General features: G+C 42.1%; 1 protein-coding gene across 6 annotated transcripts; it reads right to left on the bottom strand.

Moving 5' to 3' along the window:
• Positions 1 to 246: 246 nt before the first annotated feature.
• On the bottom strand, positions 247 to 22,020 carry ZNF546 (zinc finger protein 546). 6 transcript variants are annotated; one of them, XM_045380355.3, is made up of 7 exons: positions 21,813 to 22,020; positions 21,167 to 21,220; positions 19,762 to 19,854; positions 13,134 to 13,220; positions 11,396 to 11,522; positions 10,217 to 10,312; positions 247 to 4,139 (listed from the first exon to the last, which is right to left on the bottom strand). In XM_045380355.3, exons 4-7 carry the CDS (start codon positions 13,188 to 13,190, stop codon positions 2,020 to 2,022), a joined length of 2,400 nt encoding a protein of 799 aa, XP_045236290.1. In that variant the 5' UTR covers positions 13,191 to 13,220; positions 19,762 to 19,854; positions 21,167 to 21,220; positions 21,813 to 22,020; the 3' UTR covers positions 247 to 2,019. The 6 variants fall into 6 exon arrangements, with proteins under 6 accessions (XP_045236290.1, XP_005589293.1, XP_073879609.1 ...); XM_005589236.5 differs by having other exon boundaries at positions 21,925 to 22,020; XM_074023508.1 differs by lacking the exon at positions 10,217 to 10,312.
• Between the last annotated feature and the right edge of the window lie 519 nt (positions 22,021 to 22,539).

The raw sequence follows: 22,539 nt of genomic DNA, 5'->3' as shown, positions 1-22,539 counted from the left end.
ATTATTGCGAATCTCCTTAGGTGTGAAGTTACTGGGGGGTGGGGGTCCAATCTTTTGGCTTCCCTGGGCTACTCTGGAAGAACTATCTTGGGCCACACATAAAATATACTAACGATGGCTGATGAGCTTTAAAAAAATCGCAAAAAAATCTCATAATGTTTTAAGAAAGCTTACAAATTTGTGTTGGGCTGCATTCAAAGCTGCCCTGGGGCACAGACAGGTTGGACAATTGTTATATAGCAATTAAGCAGGAGGCAGCCTTTATTCTTAGATGTGATGTGTTACAGTATCTACAATTTATACTCAAAAACTACAGCAAAATATGTAAATATTATGTATAAGCAAACCAAATGTGACAACACATTAACCATTGCTGAATCTAGATAGAACATAACAGTGTTCATTATTCTTTTAATTTTTCCAAATGGATAGTGGCTGTTAGTTTCTAATTTATCATTAATTGTGGGCAGAAAAAGCAGACTGACGTACCTGCTTTTTGGGTTATAAAAAGGAAAAAGCATTATAGCTATCCCTGAGTCTTTAAAACCTTTACTCTCATAATCTTCACACCCATCAAATCTAGAGATCTCTTTCTCACATTAATTTTCAGAGATAGGTTCTGACTTTATAAATGGAAGTTTAATCTATTTTACTGGATATTATCCTGTTAATTATCCCAATCTAAATAAGGAGTGAAAGGTAATAGACGGTTTTTACAAATTCCTTACACCCACAGGGCCTTGCTCTCACATGAATGTACTAAGTGTATCCCTAATGAAAAAAATAAAGCACTATTTATTGATCAAACGCTATGTGCCAAATACTCTTTTAAAGGTTTTGTCTTTTATTAGCATTGCATCCTCACAAAAATACTATTAGGTGGTACTATTATTACCATTTTAAAAAACGAAGGCACAGGGGCATGTTTTGCCAAACACCACATAGACGGAGGTGGAATTGTGAGAATTATATTATTTATATATATCAAAAAGATATGCCAAGGCTGGCCTTTCCCATGTTCATTACATTAACAGAATCATTTTCTGTTACAGCGCTATATAAAGTGTGGTCCATGTGTTGACACTGGTCCACAAATTGTTTGCTTCAGGTCTCTGCAAAAGTTATAGATACTGAGAGCAAGTATTTAGAAATGTTTGCAGCAATCTGACAGAGTTAACTCAGTTAAATACCATAATAAAAAACTGAGTTTTTTCAGTTTCTTTTCATTTTTCTGGTATTCTAGTATTATTTATTTATTTATTTATTTATTTATTTATTTAAGAGAAGGAATCTTGCTCTGTCACCCAGGCTGGAGTGCAGTGGCACGATCTCGGCTCACTGCAACCTCTGCCACCTAGGTTCAAGCAATTTTCCTGCCTCAGACTCCTGAGTAGCTGGGATTACAGGCACCTGCCACCACGCCTAGCTAATTTGTGTATTTTAGTAGAGACAGGGTTTCACCATGTTGGCCAGGCTGGTCTTGAACTCCTGACCTCAGGTGATCTGCCCATCTGGGCCTCCCAAAGTGCTGGGATTACAGGTGTGAGCCACTGTACCTGGCCTACATTTTATTTATTTATTTAGAGACAGGCTCTCACTCAGTCACCAAGCTAGAGTGCAGTGGCACAATCATGGCTCACTAAAGCCATGAGGCAGGGTCTCACTATGTTGCCCAGGCTAGTTTTGAACTCCTGTCTTTCCACAGTGCTGGGATTACAGGTGTGAGCCACTTCACCTGGCCCATTATTACTGCATTTTAGAGAAGCACTGTTCAACAACAGTTTGCAGGGGAAAAGGTCCTTGATGGTTTGGGATGCAGTGCATCGGTATCAATCTTCTAAAGTCTAACAGGGACTGAGTGATGCTATAGTCTTTCAACTCTTTAACATATGAAATAATTTCTGATAAATTGTGAGCATGAAGTAAAAGGGATTCCCACATGTTCTGTAACAAACAGAAAATTTCTTAAATTATAAATTATCTGCTAAAGGGCATTTTCTAACGGCCATCATATTCTCTTTACATTACACATAGGAGGACTTCCTCACTAACATGATTTCTCTGATGTAAAGTAAGTTGATCACTACGAATAAAGGCTTTTCCACATTCTTTACATTTATAGGGTTTTTCACCAGTATGAATTCTGTGATGTCGAGTAAGCTCTGAGTTAACACTGAAGGCCTTCCCACATTCTTTACACTTACAGGGTTTCTCACCCGTGTGAACTATGTGATGTCGAGTAAGTTCTGCTTGAAGACGAAAGGCATTCCCACATTCTTTACAGCTATAAGGTTTCTCACCAGTATGAAGTCTAAAATGTTGTGTAAGATGATACCGACGACTAAAGGTCTTTCCACATTCCTTACATTCATATGGAATCTCACCAGTGTGAATTCTTTGATGTAACGTAAGTCGATAACTGCAAATAAAAGCATTCCCACATTCATTACATATGTAGGGCTTCTCACCAGTATGGCCTCTGTGATGTTGAGTGAGATGATAGTGCCGACTGAACGTCTTCCCACATTCCTTACATTCATAGGGTTTCTCGCCAGTATGAATTCTGTGATGTTGCGTGAGATGAGTGCTACGAATAAAGGCCTTCCCGCATTCCGTACATTTATAGGGTTTTTCACCAGTATGAATTCTGTGATGCTGAGTAAGTTCTGTTTGAAATCGAAAGGCTTTCCCACATTCATTACATATGTAGGGTTTCTCACCAGTATGAATTTTAAAATGCTGAGTAAGATTATAGCGACGACTAAAAATCTTCCCACATTCTTTACATACGTAGGTGCTCTCACTGGTGTGAATTCGCTGGTGTGAAATAAATTGATTGCTATGAATAAAAGCCTTCCCACATTCCTTACATTCATAGGGTTTCTCACATGTATGAATTCTGTGATGTCGGGTAAGTTCGGCTTGAAGACGAAAGGCTTTTCCACATTCATTACATATGTAGGGTTTCTCACCAGTGTGAATTCTGTAGTGTTGGGTAAGATTATAGCGACTACTGAAGGTTTTTCCACATTCCTTACATTCATAGGGAATCTCACCAGTGTGAGTTCTCAGATGTAAAGTAAGTTGATAACCACAAATAAAGGCCTTCCCACATTCCTTACATTCATAGGGTTTCTCACCAGTATGAGTTCTATGATGCCGAGTAAGCTCTGTTTGAAGACGAAAGGCTTTTCCACATTCTTTACATTCATAGGGTTTCTCACCAGTATGAATTCTATGATGTCGAGCAAGTTCTGCATGAAAACTAAAGGACTTACCACATTCTTTACATTCATAGGGTTTTTCACCAGTATGAATTTTCTGATGTTGAACAAGGTATGAGCCATGACTAAACGCCTTCCCACATTCATTACATTTATAGGGTTTGACACCAGTATGAATTTTCTGATGTTGACTAATATGTCGTTGTACCCTAAAGGTCTTGCCACAAACCTTACATTCATAAGGCCTCTCACCAGTATGAATTCTTTGATGTTCAGTTAGTTGATAATGAAGTCTAAAGGCCTTCCCACATTCTTTACATTCATAAGGCCTCTCTCCAGCATGAATTGTCTGATGTACTCTAAGGTCTCTAACACGACTAAAGGCCTTCCCACATTCCTTACACTCATAGGGTTTCACACCAGAATGTATTCTCTGATGTTCAGTAAGGTGATAATGAAGTCTAAAGGCCTTCCCACATTCTTTACATTCATAGGGTCTCTCCCCAGCATGGATTGTCTGGTGTACTCTAAGGTCTCCCACTCGACAAAAGGCCTTTCCACATTCCATACATTTATGGGGTCTCTCACCAGTGTGAATTCTCAGATGTTGAATAAGGTATGACTGTTGTCTAAAGGCCTTTCTACATTCCTTACATTCATATGATTTCTCTCTAGCATGAATTTTCAGATGTAGAGGATGAGATATTTGTTTTTGGATTATCATTTGACTAACACAACCCATCTGGTGTCCCTCTTGTCTCTCAAATTCATGTTTGCACTGCAAAGCATTTCTGAAAATGGTGTCCTCATGGATGGTGTTTTTACTTTTTTCCCCTGTATGCAATTGAGATAAATAGAGTTTGCAAACATTCTTTTCTGAAAGTAAATTCGTGGTGATATACTTGTATTCCAAATCTGCAAAAAAAAAAAAAAAAAAAAAAAAAAAAAAAAAAGAAAGAAAAAAAAAAGAAAAAAGCAAACAAATGCTATAATGCTATTTTTCTGTGTTGGGGCAGGGATGGGGGTTGTACCTTATAGTAGAAATAAAAGATAAAACAGAAATAACATACATTAGAAATAAATGGTTTAGAGCAGGAGTTAATAAACTTTTTCTGTAAAAGACCAGATAGTGAAGGTGTTAGGCCTTGGGAGGCATATGGTCTCTGTCACAATTACTTAGCTCTGCTATTACAACACCAAGGTAGCCACAGATGATAATAAGTGTGGCTGTGTTATAACACTTGACTTATGGACACTGAAATTTGAATTTCAAAAAATGTTTACATGACACAAAATCTTGATTTTTTCAACCACTGAAAAAATGAAGAAACCAGTTGTAACTTATAAGCCATGCAAAAACGGGCAGTGAGGTATTTGGCTCATGGGCTATAGTTTGCTGGTTCCTAGCTTAGAGAACTCTAAATTATTGTAGTGCAATTTAAAAGAAGGCAAAACACCTCAGAAAATGATGTGACTTTTAAGAATGGTAAAATAGGCCAGGAGTGGTGGCTCATCCTGTAATCCCAGCACTTTGGGAGGCTGAGGCAGGTGGATCATGAAGTCAGGAGATCGGGACCATTCTGGCTAACATGGTGAAACTCCATCGCTACTAAAAATACAAAAAATTAGCCGGGCATGGTGGCAGGCACCTGTAGTCCCAGCTACTCGGGAGGCTAGGGCAGGAGAATGGCGTGAACCCAGGAGGCAGAGCGTGCAGTGAGCCAAGATTGCGCCACTGCACTCCAGCCTGGGTGACAGAGCAAGACTCTGTCTCAAAAAAAAAAAAGAATGGTAAAATAGGTGAGTAGGAGAATAGGGTACATCAGTGGTCCTCCTATTTAGGATGGATTTAGGGGAGTTTCTTACATATACTGTTGTTCAGGCACCAAACCAGACAAAATCAAAATCTATAGGCACAAGTCCTGGATATGTGCATTTAAAATCTTTTTCATCAAATAGCTTTGATGGGGATCATTTTGAAAATCTGTACATAATTCTTTTCCCTTTAAAATAGAGTTTCTCGTTCCCCTTACAATAAAACCCAAACATATTACCATGGATAAAAAGTCCTTTCTTATTTGTAAGACCTTTGCAAACCACCTCTGTAAATATTACAAACAAGTCACTGAGAAGGCAGCTAAGTATCATAACTTAATTTCCCCAAATTACAACATAGTTATGAATATACCTCCCTGATTCCAATCTCATCCTAGTCCAGCAATTAAATATGCTCTTTCCTAGATGACTTCCCTTCTGAACGGGAACAAAGGTATATCCAAAATTGCTCAGTCAAAAGTATAAATGGAAAAGTCATTTTTGTATTTCGTTATCTTCCAATTACCTATTGTCACCTTGAACATTAGGTATCTCCAAAACTGTTTACATTTGCCCTATGTGTGTGGCTACTGTTCCTTCTCTTTGTCTCTGTCCCATCTCAAGTACTGAGATATTTTATATGGTGAGCATCAGTTGTGTTTTATCATTACTCATTCACAGATCCTCAAACTCACTGCTAGTCAGTAACTACACTGCAGGTCCTGGCTAGTAGAGTGGCAAGGAGAAGAATACAGGCTTTAGAAAGGAGAAAAATAAACACCTTTATTCTCAGACATAGTAGGCTGAATTGTGGCCCCCAGGAAAGACATGTTCCTAACTCCCAGTGCCTGTGAATGTGACCTAATATTGAAAAAGGGTGGGTCCTAAATCCAATAACAGGTGTACTTATAAGAGCGAGGCATAGGGAGATCAAGAGAGGGTGCCATGAAGATGGAGGCAGAGACTGGAGCGATGCATCTGCAAGCCAAGGAATGCCAAGAATGGCCAGTAACTACTATTCTTTTCATGAATTGTTGGATTCAAATGGCTAAAACTTTCTCTAGAATTTTTGCATTTGTGTAAATGAAAGATACTGACTTATAGATTTCTTTTCTTATAATGCCTTTGTCTAGTTTTGGTATCAGGGTAATGCTGGACTTGAAGAGTGAGTTTGGAAGTATTCGCTTGTCTTAAAGTTTCTGGAAGACTTTGTGTACAATAGGTACACAAATGCAAAAATCTAAAACTATAAAATATCTAGAAAGGCTAGGGGCAGTGGCTCACGCCTGTAATCCCCATACTTTGGAAGGCTAAGGTGGGCGGATCATGAGGTCAGGAGTTCGAGACTAGCCTGGCCAATATGGTGAAACCCTGTCTCTACTAAAAATATAAAAATTAGCTGGGCGTGGTGGCGGGCACCTGTAGTCCCAGCTACTAGGGAGTGAGGCAGAAGAATCGCTTGAACCTGGGAGGTGGAGGTTGCAGTGAGCCGAGACTGCCACTGCACTCTAGCCTGGGCGACAGAGAGAGACTCTGTCAAAAAAAAAAAAAAAAAATTTCTAGAAGAAAACAGAAAATTTTTGTACTTTTTTGTACTTTTTTTTTTTTTTTTTTGAGACGGAGTCTCGCTCTGTCGCCCAGGCTGGAGTGCAGTGGCGCGATCTCGGCTCACTGCAAGCTCCACCTCCCGGGTTCACGCCATTCTCCTGCCTCAGCCTCCCGAGTAGCTGGGACTACAGGCGCCCACAACCGCGCCCGGCTAATTTTTTTTGTATTTTTAGTAGAGACGGGGTTTCACCGTGGTCTCGATCTCCTGACCTTGTGATCCGCCCGCCTCGGCCTCCCAAAGTGCTGGGATTACAGGCGTGAGCCACCGCGCCCGGCAAAATTTTTGTACTTTTCATATTGGGCAAAGATTTCTTAAATATGATCTGAAAGGACAGTCCATAAGAGAAAAACGTGATAAACTGAACTTAATCAAATTAAGAGCTTATGCTATTCAGAAGACACTGTTAAGAGTTTACAGATCATACATTTGATAAAGGACTTACATCCAGAATATATAAGGGGCTCTCAAAACCCAATAATTAGCAAACAACCAATGCGACTAGAAAATGGGCAGAAGGCCAGGTACGGTGGCTCATGCCTTTAATCCCAGCACTTTGGGAGGCTGAAGCAGGTGGATCTGAGGTCAGGAGTTCAAGACCAGCCTGGCCAGTGTGGCGAAACCCCATCTCTACTAAAATACAAAAATTAGCTGGGCATGGTGGCACATGCCTGTGGTCTCAGCTACTTAGGAGGCCAAGGCAGGAGAATTGCTTGTACTCAAGAGGCGGAGGTTGCAGTGAGCCGAGGTTGCACCACTGCACTCCAGCCTGGGCAACAGAGCAAGACTGAAAAAAAAAAAAAAAAAAAGAAAGAGAAAGAAAGAAAGAAGGAAGGAAGGAAGAAAGAAAGGAAGGCAGGCAGGCGAGCAGAAGACTGTAATAGATGCTTCACCAAAGAAGATATATGGATGATAAATTAAGAATAAAAAGTTGCTCAGGATTATTAGGCATTAGGGAAATGAAAATTAAAACCACAATATGATACCGTAACTCATCACCTATTAGCACAGCTAAAATTTAAAAGACTGCCCACACTAAGCGCTGACAAGAATGTGGAAGAACTGGAATTTTCATAAACTTCTGCTGGGAAAGTAAAAGGATACAACCACTTTCTTCTTTTTTTTTTTTTTTCAGACATTATCTTGGTCTGTCACCCAGGCTGGATGCAGTGGCACAATCTTGGCTCACTGCAACCTCTGCCTCCAGGGTTCAAGTGATTCTCCTGCTTCAGCCTCCTGAGTAGCTGGGATTACAGATGCCTGCCACTATGCCTTTTTAGTAAAGATGAAGTTTCACCTTGTTGGCCAGGCTAGTCTTGAACTCCTGACCTCCAGTGATCCACCTGTCTTTGCCTCCCAAAGTGCTGGGATTACAGGCATGAGCCACCGCTACTGGCTGATACAACCACTTTCAAAAACAGTGTGGCAGTTTCTTAAAAAATAAACATATATTTATCATATGATCTACCCATTCTACCCCAGTAGTTACCCAAGATAAATGAAAGCATAAGTCTATACAAATAATTTTACATGAAAGTTTCCAGTAGCTTTATCTGTAATAGCCAAACACTGGAAATAACTCAATGTCCATCCCTATAGATAAATGGTAAGTAAATTGTAGTACATCCATACAATGGAATACTACTCAACAATAAAAAGGAATGAAGTACTGATACATACAGCAACATGGATGAATCTCAAAATAATTTTGCTGAGTGAATGATGCTAAATTTTAAAAATCACCATATTTTTAAAAAAGAAAGAAAAAAATCACCACATAATTCCGTTACACAAAATTCTAGAAAATGAAAACTAAGTTATAGTGACAGAGAGATGATCAGTGCTTACCTGGGCAGTGGGTAGAGAGGGACATGAGGGAGGGATTTATTTTGGAGGTGATGGATATGTTTATTATTTTGATTGTGTAATGGTTTCACAATATACAGGGTAACTTAGCAAATTTTATACTTTAAATGTGTGCAGTTTACTATATGCCAATTATATGTCAATAAAACTGTTTTAAAATATTATAAAAATTGAATGGGTATGGTGGCTCATGCCTGTAATCCCAGCACTTTGGGAGGCTGAGGTGGGTGGATCACCTGAGGTCGGGAGTTCGAGACCAGCCTGACCAACATGGAGAAACCCTGTCTCTACTAAAAATACAAAATTAGCCTGGTGTGGTGGCACATGCCTGTAGTCCCAGCTACTTTGGAGGCTGGGGCAGAAGAATGGCTTGAACCCAGGAGGTGGAGGTTGCTGTGAGCAGACAGCGTACCATTGCACTCCCGCCTGGGCAACAAGAGTGAAACTCTGTCTCAAAAAAAAAAAAAAAAAAAAAAGTTATAAAAATTGACACTTAAAATGAGTACATTTTATATTACATTAATTATACCTCAACATATATGATTAAAAAAATACGCTGGTTGGCTGGGTGGCTCACTCCTGTAATCCCAGCACTTTGGGAGGCCAAGGTGGGTGGATCGCAAGGTCAGGAGATCGAGACCATCCTGGCTAACATGGTGAAACCCCATCTCTACTAAAAATACAAAAAAAAAAAAAAAATTAGCCGGTGTGGTGGCAGGGGCCTGTAGTCCCAGCTACTCGGGAGGCTGAGGCAGGAGAATGGCGTGTACCCAGGAGGTGGAGCTTGCAGTGAGCCGAGATGGCACCACTGGACTCCAGCCTGGGCAACAGAGCAAGACTCTGTCTCAAAAAAAAAAAAATAATACACTTGTCCTATGACCCAGAAATTCCACTTCCATATATTCCCAAGAAAAATGAACACCCAAGAGAAATGAAAACATCTGAACACAAAAACAATTGTGCAAGCATGTTCACATCAGGTGGCATAATCTGCTTTGGGAATAAACACAGATGGTTCATCTCAGAACCTTTGCATTTGCAGCTTTTTCTGCTTGTAATGTTCTTCCTCAATATTCACATGGCCTGAGACCTTACTTTATGTCTCTGGTTCAAATATCATCACCTCAAAATGGCCTTTCCTGATCTTACCTAAATTAGCCCTACTAACTCCCCAACACTCTAGCTCCTTACTCTGCTTAACTTTCTTCACAACACATATGAAAACCTGATTATTATCTGTTTACTTATTGACAAAATGTTTCTATAATATCAACATCTCTACGACAACAAGAGTGTCTCCCAATAGTGCCTAATCTCTAGCACAGTGCTTGGCTTAGGTTAGGTAAATGGGAAATATTTGATGAATAAAACTTGGACAATGGAGGAATGAAGATAAATCAAAATGTAAAAGGAGACCTGGAAACAAAGGTAAAATGGTCATCGATGGGGAAGAAAGAAAGCACCCCCACTTTGAAAGAGGAGAGAAATATGAGAGAAGAGAAACAAGGAGTATGGCAAATTGGGTAAAGTTCCTTTAGTAGCTAATGTGGAGAGAACCTGAATGCTTCTCAGGTATCAGTCCTTTCTCCACAGGTCTCAAGCCTTTGAAGGGAGCTTTCCAAACAACTCAGTGCTGTGCCTCCTCCCTGACACCATGGGTCATAACTTGTGATAGCACCCTCCTGCCTGATTTGCTGTCACTCACCTGTGTACCAACTCCTTGTCCCTTCCCTCATTACTATCCAGGGCTCTTTCTGTTGCTCCAATAAAGTAATCACATCTGGCTTAGGAATGGTATATCCTGCTCACAAGAAAAGAAACGACACATGTTGTAGAAAAACACAAAAACGACCATAACCTTGACATGACAATTCACACTTGGTTACATCTGTAAGAAACTGCAGGTGAAAATGGTACTAGATAATGCCATGACAGCAAAGGAAAAAAAGGCCATTTAAGAAGATTCACGTTAACATGGTCTCACAATTACAGGACTAAAGAGACAAGGTAAGAGAGCGAAAAGGTCTGCTTTGCTGTTGAAGGCAATACAGAGAGGGCACCAGTGAGCACGCCCTCTGGAGCCCTATGGCCTGGGTTCAAATCTTCTGCCACCTACCAGCTGTGTGACCGTGAAAGTTACCCTCCACATGTTCACTTTTATCAAATGCAAAATGGGGCTGATATTACTGACTTCTTAGGGCTGTGGTGAGAATTAAATGAATTAATATATGCAAAGGCATAAAAATATGCCCAGTATATAGTATTATTTTGTTGTTGTTACTATTTTCCTAGGAGAAATATACTAAGTTTCCTAAAACATTTCCAGGTTCTTCCTCGGATATTCCTTCAACGGAAAACGTAAATTCACAGACTTTAACTTTCAAAGGCAAAGCAGGTTAAGGAGAATATGTCTCCTCTAGGATGGGGTGTGTTGGCTTGAATTTTAAATGGCTATTGTTAACTCTATCCACCACTGTATAATCCATAGAGGTTCTTTTGATAATTCAGGAAAACTATAATTCTGAGACTAGCTGTTGTCTTGTAGGAGGGTCAGGTATTAACACAGAGCAGCTACAGGAATTCTGAGTATACGCATTATATGAAATCTGGTTTCTCTGAAAATTTCACACAGCTCAAACCTGGAAATTATCTAGAAAAGCAAGCAATAACAGGAAGAGTCAGAGGGAGGAGTGAATGTCACTGAGGGACAGAAAGGTGAAGTTGCTTAACACAGGTGCCCATTTCCACCCCAACACTGCTGAAACTATGACTTTAGAAATAGGGGGAGTCAGTCGGCTTCTTAAAGCAGAGTTCTGAAGTTTGACAGTGGAGAAAGCTGATACTCCAGAAAACAGATTGTAAACGGTTTTGGCAGATACCTTACCCAGTGAGACCAGGTTGCTGTAGTTCTCCAACATCACATCCTTGTACAAGTCCCTCTGTGCAGGGTTCAGGCATTCCCACTCCTCTTGGGAGAGGTCTATGGACACATCCCTAAATGCCAAGGATACCTGAAACGACAAGCCTATGTATTTAAAAAAATTAAATGTATTTTCAAGATGGAAAACTGCTTTGCAGGAAAGAAGCAACATAGTAAGCAAATAAACTGGGGCTCAAGCCTGCAACGTGTATAAAAGAATAAGGAAATTAATACTTCTGAAATAAAGTGTTTATATGCTTTTAAAGAATATTGTTGATGCAAATTAAGTGAAATAGCATGAATAAGCACATTGCCCATTATGTGCCTGCAGTTTAAGTTCTGAATAAATGCAAGTTCCATCATCCTCTCTTCCCTTCAAAAAATTTTTGGAAAAAGAATTTTTTCACCAAAAAGTATTCTAAAATCTTTCTTAGAAAACAGGATTTGACTGACATTATGTGATTTCGTTAAAACTCAGGTTCATCATGATGCAAAATAACCTCATAAGAAAAGTCTTCGGTTGGTATATTTATTGGCTAGCTAATAATATTATCCATCTTGTGGATTCAGCAGACTAATTCTTCTTTTATTCTTAGGCATTTGGGTTGGCCAAAATGTTTAAGGTCTTCCCCAATCCTGTTTCCACCCATCATTAGGGATCAGAGCCTATTTCCAGCCATCATTAGGGATTGAAGGATCTTCCTATCTGCTACTCCTGCCATACCTCAGGAACAAATTGCTTTGTTCCTAAGCCAGAGGATGCTGACGTATCCACAATGACACTGATGTCACTGGAGACCAGCATAACCTCCTCAACCACAAAATTGACTTTTGTTTTCTTATTCATCCCTTGGAGATTCCCTGGCTGGATCACTGAAACTACCATATGGAGGCCCCAGTCATACTCCAACCTAGTCCTCTAAGCCATGCATGGGATCTCACCTCTGCCTCTGAGGCTGACATGGAAGACAATGTTTGAGTCTCTGCAGAAGACAAAACACTGAACACTAAATCCCATCCCATCCACCCACAAAACTCAGGTCTGTGCAGTCTAATGGGACCACCATCTGTGTGCCATAGAACCACGACTCCTGGTCAGGTGCGGTGGCTCACACCTGTAATCCTAGCACTTTGGGAGGCTGAGGCGGGTAGATCATCTGAGGTCAGGAGTTTGAGACCAACCTGGTCAACATGGTGAAACCCCATCTCTACTAAAAATACAAAAGTAAGCCAGGTATGGTGGCGGGTGCCTGTAATCCCAGCTACTTGGGAAGCTACTTGAGAATCACTTGAACCCGGGAGGCGGAGGTTGCAGTGAGCCGAGACATCACCACAGCACTCCAGCCTGGGCGACAGAGCAAGGCTCTGTCTCAAAAAAAAAAAAAAAAAAGAATATGACTCTGATGACAGAAACTCAAATATTTCCCTTGACGGACTTCATCTTTCACTGCTCCATCAGCACTCCTGAGAGAAGACCGGGTTCATAGATGAATGATCAATAAGTGAGCACAGATAAGAGAAAACAGGAGCAAACGAGGAAGACACTAGGCTATTTGGGACTATCCTTCACTGTGATCAGAGTAACTAGGGAGTAGGTTCCACAGCAGAGCGGTCTTAGGAAGGAAGTCTCATGATAATGAGACTTCAATGATCACATGAATTTTAAAACACAGTATTTCAAGGAAGAAAAACACAAGCTTACATCAGCCATGGTTTTAGAACGGCAAGAACTTGTCAGTTCTCCTTGGGCTTCCTCCATGGAGAAGCACAGAATCCAGAGAAGCCGAGGCTGGGGAAAGAACAAGTGACTCTGAGACCAGACGTGTCTCAGAACTCCTAAAATGACTTAAGTTAATAAGATCTTGTTTTGCCATCATTTCTACTTCCAACCCCACCATTCTGCACCTATAAACCGGGGAAGACAACAGGGAACTCAGACAAAGCCAAACCCTTCCTATACCATGAGAAACCACCTGTGCAAGTGTAGATACAGAGTAGAGGCTTCCTGCATGAAGCACGACCAGGAGCTCCAGCAGAACGGTCTCTGGCTCACTTCAACTTCTGGATGCTGCTGATCTGTAGCTGAGACTGAATTGTTAGGTCCTGACTTGAGCAGATCCTCTTCCACCCATGCCCACCTTAGGACTGAGAAGGGGCCACCCATTCAAACCCAAATATCATTCATGGCTTGGCTATCTGCCTGGACTCCACAGACAGGAAGGCAGAAGACAGTGGGCAGCCCTTCTCACCGCAAAACTGCACTTGCCCAAGTGTAGCCCTTCCCCAGCTAGAACTACAGTCCCCAGAATCCTCTGTTTCCAACCAATTTCCTAACTGAGTTCCCAATCACGAACATCTATGAATTCACTGACCACTCCAATATCTCAATATCAAGGCCGGGGTGGTGTAAATTCATGCCCATGGTTGCCAGGTGATGACAACAAAAATTGCTATTTTTAGGATCTTCTGCATGATGGGTCCTTCATCATATCAACATTTAACCATGCCATGCATTTATCTCCATTCAACAGATGAGGTAATAAGGGCTTAAAATAAAGTACCTTGCCCAAAATCACAGTTAGTAAGAGACAGAGCTGAGTTCTGAATCCACATTTCTCTAATTATAAAGCCAATTATCTTTTGTTTTTGGAGACAGGGTCTTGCTCTCAATTCTGGCTTTTGCCTCTGAAGCCCAGAATTTTTTCAAATGAAACTTATGCATGGGCAATTCACTAAAAATAGCAGCATATCATCCACTGAAGTTATTAAATTTCAATACAATGAAGCAGATCCTAATTAAGGAAATACCAGTTGACAGTTATTAGAATGGCAGACTTAAAAGATTAACAATATGCCAGATGAGCAACATCACAGGGAAATGAATACCGCGTAAATGCTACAGATTTGTAGGACCTTAAAACATGGCATGTAGAAGGATGTGAGAGACTTTTGCCATCCAAACGTAATTCTGGGACTCTACCCAAAGCAAATGATTGTAAATGTGTATTAAGATGCCTGCAGGTTAGGCCAGGCACGGTGGCTCACACCTGTAATCCTAGCACTTTGGGAGGCCAAGGCGGGCAGATCATTTGAGGTCAGGAGTTCGAAACCAGCCTGGCCAACATGGTGAAACCCTCTCTCTACTAAAAATACAAAAATATTAGCTAGGCATGGTGGCACATGCCTGTAATCCCAGCTACTTAGGAGGCTGAGGCAGGAGAATCGCTTGAACCTGGGAGGCAGAGGTTGCAGTGAGCTGAGATCGCGCCACTGTACTTCAACCTGGGTGACAGAGCAAGGCTCTGTCTCAAAAAAAAAAAAAAAAAAAAAAGATGCATGCAGGTTAGGGGTGTAAAAGGCTTATTGGAAAAAAACAAAAATAAAAACGATGCAAGCAGGGAGGGTGGAATTCAGCATTCTGAGTCCAGCAATAGCTGATTGGTTAGGTAAGTTACAGATCATCTATGTAACAGAATAGTAAATAGACATTAAATACTATACTAAATTGGAGAAAATATATAAAGGATTTGGGAAATATCCAAGATATGTCCTAAATAAAAAATAAGGTTAAAACCCAGAATGTACAATATGATTACATTTGTGAAAAATACACACACACATACGTAAAGAAAGAATGAAGGACAGGCAAAAACCAAGAGAGAGAAAAAAGTTAAAAAATGTATATATCCATATGTCAGCACTGCCGAGCTGCATGACATTACTTGATATAGTTTTAAAGTATAATCTGTAACTTTTAAAAACAATTTAGGCTGGGTGCAGTGGCTCACGCCTGTAATCCTAGCACTTTGGGAGGCCGAGGCAGGTAGATCACCTGAGGTCAGGAGTTCGAGACCAGCTGGGCCAACATGGCGAAACTCCATCTCTACTAAAAAATACAAATATTAGCTGGGCGTGGTGGCACATGCCTGTAATCCCAGCTACTCGGGAGGCTGAGGAAGGAGAATCACTTGAACCCGGGAGGTGGAGGTTGCAGTGAGCTGAGATCGTGCCACCACAGTCCGGCCTGTGCAACGGGAGCAAGACTCATCTCAAAAAAATAATAATAATTTAAAATATACACACAGGCAGATATATGTACTTATTTTTCATTTTGATAAGAGAAAGCCTTTCCTTTTTTGAACAATCTCCTATGAACTCCCAAGGCCTGTGACCTGAATTTCTTTACTGTTTTTTATTACCTTCTACATTATACTTATTCAGTCTATTCTGATTTTAGACTCTGCTGTGCAGAAGCACTTATGTGTTTTCAGTTCTCGTATTCCTCTAATTACTAACACAAGATTCAGTATACTGTGAGCCCTTATATCTGACATTTGACTAAAATTCCATTTTTAGGCATTTTTTTCTTGAAAGTGATTATTAAAGCATATAAAGACATATACATAAGATAGTTACCACATAACAACTTATAATAATCAAATATTAAAAACACTAATAGCTGCCGGGCGCGGTGGCTCACGCCTGTAATCCCAGCACTTTGGGAGGCCGAGACGGGCGGATCACGAGGTCAGGAGATCGAGACCATCCTGACTAACATGCTGAAACCCCGTCTCTACTAAAAATACAAAAATTAGCCGGGCGCGGTGGCGGTGCCTGTAGTCCCAGCTACACGGGAGGCTGAGGCAGGAGAATGGTGTGAACCCGGGAGGCGGAGCTTGCAGTAAGTGGAGATCGCACCACTGCACTCCAGCCTGGGCGACAGAGCGAGACTCCGTCTCAAAAAAAAAAAAAAGCCGGGCGCGGTGGCTCACGCCTGTAATCCCAGCACTTTGGGAGGCCGAGGCGGGCTGATCACAAGGTCAGGAGATCGAGACCACGGTGAAACCCCGTCTCTACTAAAAATACAAAAAAAAATTAGCCGGGCGCGGTTGTGGGCGCCTGTAGTCCCAGCTACTCGGGAGGCTGAGGCAGGAGAATGGCGTGAACCCGGGAGGCGGAGCTTGCAGTGAGCCGAGATCGCGCCACTGCACTCCAGCCTGGGCGACAGAGCGAGACTCCGTCTCAAAAAAAAAGAAAAACAAAAAAAAAAAAAAAAAAACACTAATAGCTATAGTAGGCAGCAGGTTAAATAAACTATGGTCAGTTATGATGACACACCAAGGCCTTACTAATACTAATTATATTGGTCCACATTTATTTTTGGAGGAAGACATCAATGATGAGTTACTAACTGATACAGGCAAATTAAAGGAGCATGTGCCATTATGGGCAGGGTTATAACGTTGTCATTAATAACACAGACTCTGTTGTCAGATTTTCAGAATGTGAATCTTAGTCTGACAGCTACATACTTTTCAGTTAGTTTGCTGGTAAATTAGGGATAAGAACAGCACCTATCTCACAGGCTTGTCATGAAGATTGAGATAATACATATATCCCACTTAATGATACACAATTACATAATAAAAGTTAGCCAGTATTGGCCGGGCGCGGTGGCTCATGCCTGTAATCCCAGCACTTTGGGAGGCTGAGGAGGGCGGATCATGAGGTCAGGAGACGAGACCATCCTGGCTAACATGGTGAAACCCCGTCTCGACTAAAAATACAAAAAAATTAGCTGGGCATGGTGGCGGGCGCCTGTAGTCCCAGCTACTAGGGAGGCTGAGGCAGGAGAATGGCGTGAACGGGGGAGGTGGAGCTCGCAGTGAGCCGAGATGGCGCCACTGCACTCCAGCCTGGGTGACAGAGCGAGACCCCGTCTCAAAAAAAAAAAAAAAAAAAAAAAAAAAAAGTTAGCCAGTATTATTAAAATAGAGGACATTATGTCCTTCATTCCATTGCTATTAAATAAAATCATTTTATTTCATTTCATTTTTTCTAGTAAAGTTTGAGTCTCATGCCCATTTTTTAATAATTATATTTTAAGTATTTTAGAGCTAAGCCTTGAAGATGCAATTATTTTTAATGAACAACATTCATAAAACAGACTCCCAGAAGGATAATCAAGAAATCTCTTCTTGGTTGGGTGCAGCGGATCACACTTGTAATCCCAGCACTTTGGGAGGCCGAGGTGGGTGGATCACCTGAGGTCAGGAGTTCGAGACCAGCCTGACCAACATGGTGAAACCCCCATCTCTACTAAAAATACAAAAATTAGCCGAGTGTGGTGGTGCGCGCCTGTAATCCCAGCTACTCTGGAGGCTGGGGCAGAAGAATTGCTTGAACCTGGGAGGTGGAGGTTGCAATGAGCTGAGATTGTGCCACAGCACTTCAGCCAGGGCGACAGACTGAGACTTCATTTTGGGAAAAAAAAAAAAAAGAAAGAAAAGAAATCTCTTTTATTCTTGCAACTACCAAAGGGGAGACATCATTCTTCAATATAAAACTAGCTAAAATAATCTAATTAAGGCAGGGGTTCCCAACCCCCAGGTCACTGACTGATACTAGGCCATGGCCTATTAGGAACTGGGTCACACAGCAGAAGGTGAGTAGCAGGCCAGCAAGGGAAGCGTCATCAGTATTTACAGCTACTCCCCATTGCTAGCATGAACCGCTTGATCTCTGCCTCCTGTCAGATCAGCTGCAGCATTAGATTTTCACAGGAGTGCGAACCCTATTATGAATTGACCATGCGAGGGATCTAGGCTGCGTGCTCCTCATGAGAATCTAATACCTAATGATCTGTCATTGTCTCCCATCACTCCCAGATGAGACCATCTAGTTGCAGGAAAACAAGCTCAGGGCTCCCACTGATTCCACATTATGGTGAGTTGTATAATTATTTAATTACACGTTATAATGTAATAATAATGGGAATAATATGCACAATAAATGTAACGTGCTTGAATCATCCTGAAACCATCTCCCTCTCCCTGTCTGTGAAAAAATTGTCCTCCATGAAACCAGTCCTGGTGTCAAAAAGGTTGGGGGCTACTGTAATAAGGCCTTCAATAGATAACTTTAATATGAGGTTCAATCTTGTTCTCCTGTTCTATATGTAAAGATTTACATAAATATTTATAGCTGTTACCATCTTATTCTGTTTTCTTTCTTTCTTTTTTTTTTTTTTTTGAGACAGAGTCTCACTCTGGAGTCACCCAGCCTGGAGTGCAGTGGTGCTATCTCGGCTCACTGCAACCTCCCGGGTTCAAGCAATTATCTGCCTCAGCCTCCTGAGCAGCTGGGATTACAGGTGCCCGCCACCACACTTGGCTAATTTTTGTATTTTTAGTAGAGACCGGGTTCCACCATCTTGTCCATGCTGGTCTTGAACTCCTGACCTTGTGATCCACCTGCCTTGGCCTTCAAAAGTGCTGGGATTACAGGCACGAGACACCACTCCTGGCCTTATTCTGTTTTCTACTGTTATAAATCTGTCCTAGAAAATGCTATCTGCATAATGGAACCCTAAAAAAAAAACCTAGCCAAGATAAGAATATTGCTATGTCCTGTAAAAGCAACCTTAAAAATCTAAAAAAAAGCAGTATAATTCTGAAGAACTGTCTTATTTGATAAATTGTGTCATTTTAATTATCCTTAATTGGTTTATATAACCCTAAAAGGTGTAAATTTCTCAAAGGTTAATGAAACTTAGCAGGATTCATTGGTGTCCTTCTCTTCTCCCTTTGTGCACAGAGATATAAGAAAGCTATGGTTTAGGGAGAATTAATTTTTCTAACTAGGAGCTAGAAAGTCTTGTGTCCTTTGAATAATTTGTTAGTGCAATTTCTATTCTGCAGGAAGAAAAGTGCAGGTATGTGTGTGCACACACACACGCACACACACAAAGTGCGCTGAAAAATCTTGCTAAAATAGGTCAGGCATGGTGGCTCACACCTGTAATCCTGGCACTTTGGGAGGCTGAGGCAGGTGGATCACCTGAGGTCAGGAGTTCGAGACCAGCCTGGCCAACATGGTGAAACCCCGTCTCTACTAAAAATACAAAAAATTAGCTGGGCATGGTAGCAGGGCCTGTAATCCCAGCTACTTAGGAGGCTGAGGCAGGAGAATTGCTTGAACTTGGGAGATGGAGGTTGCAGTGAGCCAAGATCGCACCATTGCACTCCAGCCTGGGCAACAGAGCGAGACTCTGTCAAAAGAAAAAAAAAAATGTTGCTAAAATATAGCTCCCCAAAGTATTAACAGTGAGCCTGGGGCTATTTTAACTTTCTTCTTTATAAGTCCCTTATATAATATAACTGAGTAACTAAATAATTTATAAAAGGTGAACATTAATTCTATAACCAGAAGTATACAATAAATCTGTATCCAATTATAAAGTAAAATGTTTTAACACATCAGAAGCAAGTTGGTTTGACATGTATGGAAACAGTAGGAAAACAGTGTGACCATTATAAATAAATGCCTACCAGTTCTTGAACATTCTTCTTCAATTCAACAAGACCTTTTCACTATTAAGATTCTTCTCTTAATACACAAGCCAGGTGAACAGCATCTGCAGACTGAATAAGAAAATTTGAGCAAAGCAGACAGAAGAGTGTTTGGTTCTTCTCTACTTCTCCAGCAAGTAATCAGTTGAAATGTTTAGATATAATCCTTGTTAAATGTCTTTAAATCCTAATATTAGTGAGAGTCATATAAAATTTAAAATTTGCAGCTGGGTGCGGTGGTTCATGCCTGTAATCCCAGCATTTTGGGAGGCTGAGGCAAGTTGATAACCTGAGGTCAGGAGTTCAAGACCAGCGTGGCCAACATGGTGAAACCCCATCTCTACTAAAAATACAAAAATTAGCCGGGTGTGGTGGCAGGTGCCTGTAATCCCAGCTACCTGGGAGGCTGAGGCAGGAGAATCACTTAAACCCAGGAGGCGGAGGCTGCAGTGAGCCGAGTTCATGCCATTGCACTCCAGCCTGGGCGACAGAGCAAGACTCCATCTCAAAAAAAAAAAAAAAAAAAATGCATATGATTCTTCATTACTATGACTATTACTTTACTTATATGTACTTTTTATTCTTATAACTAACACTGTATAAACATAAATCTCAACTCAGGGATTCCTTGGAAAAAAATCCCTGCTCATGTTCACACAGATTTCTATACTTGGACCTCCAATCACATTCCCACTTCTAAAAGCCTTGAAAACAGGCAACCATTATCACCTGCTTACTGACACCAGTCAGGTCATCTCTAATCCTGTCATACTTCAAAACTGAGGTCTTTGGAGAAGATTGGAGAAGATGGATGATGTGATTCTACCTAAACATTAATCTCAATAAAACAAAGTTTTAACTTTAGACTCCAAGATATGCATTTCTCTACCATTATAGAAAGCGAGTGCAGAGGAATGATTTGAAAAATGAGAAGGTCATTTGGAGGCCCGTGAAGAGGAGGGTCCACCTGCATGGTCCATTGTTCACTGGAAAGGAAGGCCTGGGATAGGTCACTGGACAACTCAGGAAAAGCAAAGCAATGTTTCCATCTCCTCAAAATAAAAACACTTTATGCATTTATTTAAAGATTTATTTCAAGATATGGACCAGAGAGTTGCAATTTATGTGCCAAATAATTTTGTCTTTTTCGATTGAATCAAATGAACTTTTTCAAAGGGAAAAATGCAAATGAAAGCCACAGAAAGTACCTGGGGATGTGATTTTTGTGACTGTGAGCAATGAGGTGACAGGCTCTGCGGTAGATTGTGGCTTTGCTTGACATAGCAGTGTGGTACCATACCGTATGACCGGGTGCAGGCAAGGCTGTGTGAAGATTAGAATGTGTGACTTCCATTTCACGAACAAAAAGGAAATATAAACTTACCTGGACCTGAACTTTTAGACCTGCTACAACAATTGTTCCCTCCTTTTCAGGATCCTTGTTTTGATGAATGGCAGGATGGGGGAAGAAAAAAAATCATGAGACAGCAGGCTTTTTCTTAGAGCACAGACCAACCTAGAATATCCCCTCCAGCGCTACATCTGCGCTGACCTCACGCCCATAACAGCTGTGTGAGAGTGAGGCTGGGATGTGTCTCTGAACTCACACCAGATTTCTAGATCAAAGTTATGGGAATGCAGTGGTTCTGAAAAATGCAGCTGCCCACACAGCGGCTCCAACTGGGCGCTCTTCCAACCTGTCGTCCCAGGAGTCTGTTTTAGGGACACTTCTAATTCAAAAGTCCAATCGCCAACCCCGGTCTGTACCTTCTTGCTGGGAACCTTCATCCCAGAGCTCAATATTTGACTTCCCTCTTGGGGACAATGCTCTGTGCAGACACCGAGGCCGTGAGGGGAGTAGAGGGTCAGTGACACACACCAGAGGGCCAGGCACTTGTCTCAACCTCACATCCGCACCCGCACCCACCCAACCCGGTCCTGACAGGCGCCCCGTCGCGCGCACACGCACACATACACCGTCTGCCACATTTTGTCACACAATCCCCCTTCTCCGCTCCCCACGCACGCACAGGCCTGAGGCTCCCTCCGGGCACGACACGCCAGGTCTTGGCCCTGGAGCGCCTCATTTTGGGTGGCAGTTCCAACCCCAGTCCTACTCGTAAGAGTCCCGTTCCGCCTCACCTAGCTCGGACTTCTTGCCTGCCTGTGAATAAAGTACCCAGGCGGCTGAACCCTTAAGAACGCAATGTAAAGGGCCCTCGGGGTCCAGGCAACACTGCCCAAGCGGCTTCTGGGAAATGTAGTCCACAGCCGGAAATGGTTCTCTTGGGCGGAGGCGGAGGCGCAGGCGCGCGCGCATCCGGCGGTTTCGCTCCACATCCCGGGAAGCCACGCAGGAAGCTGAGGAGGAGGATAGACGCTTCTGGGCCCCTCGCCAGGCCACTTGAGCGTGGGACCGCCGAGTGCAACCCTGAGGCCGAGTGCGTGCGTACTGGGCGATAGCTCCGCCAGGCAGGGTTTTGTCTGTTTCACCCCTTGAGGTAGTCCCGGCGTCTGGTACATAGTAGGCGCTCAATACGTGTATTGTAAAGAATGGGTGCCTGGCCATTTGTATTTGCCTTGTGAGCGCGTGCGTGGGGCACCGTGAGGGTTGCGGGACCGACGGAGCCTCTCTGGCTGTGGCGGGACCGACGGAGCCTCTCTGGCTGTGGCGGGACCGACGGAGCCTCTCTGGCTGTGGCGGGACCGACGGAGCCTCTCTGGCTGTGGCGGGACCGACGGAGCCTCTCTGGCTGT

Source organism: Macaca fascicularis, chromosome 19 (genome assembly GCF_037993035.2).
Source record: "Macaca fascicularis isolate 582-1 chromosome 19, T2T-MFA8v1.1".
Classification (NCBI taxonomy): domain Eukaryota; kingdom Metazoa; phylum Chordata; class Mammalia; order Primates; family Cercopithecidae; genus Macaca; species Macaca fascicularis.
This window is presented reverse-complemented; position numbering and strand designations above follow the sequence as displayed.

Coding starts and splice junctions, on each gene's coding strand:
- ZNF546 (XM_005589235.5), bottom strand. CDS start 20,755: ATGCAGGTGGACCCTCCTCTTCACGGGCCTCCAAATGACCTTCTCATT. Junction 11,523..13,133: donor GTTCTAAAACCATGGCTGAT/GTAAGCTTGTGT, acceptor TTGTCGTTTCAG/GTATCCTTGGCATTTAGGGA. Junction 4,140..10,216: donor GACAAGGAGTTGGTACACAG/GTGAGTGACAGC, acceptor TTTTTTTTGCAG/ATTTGGAATACAAGTATATC.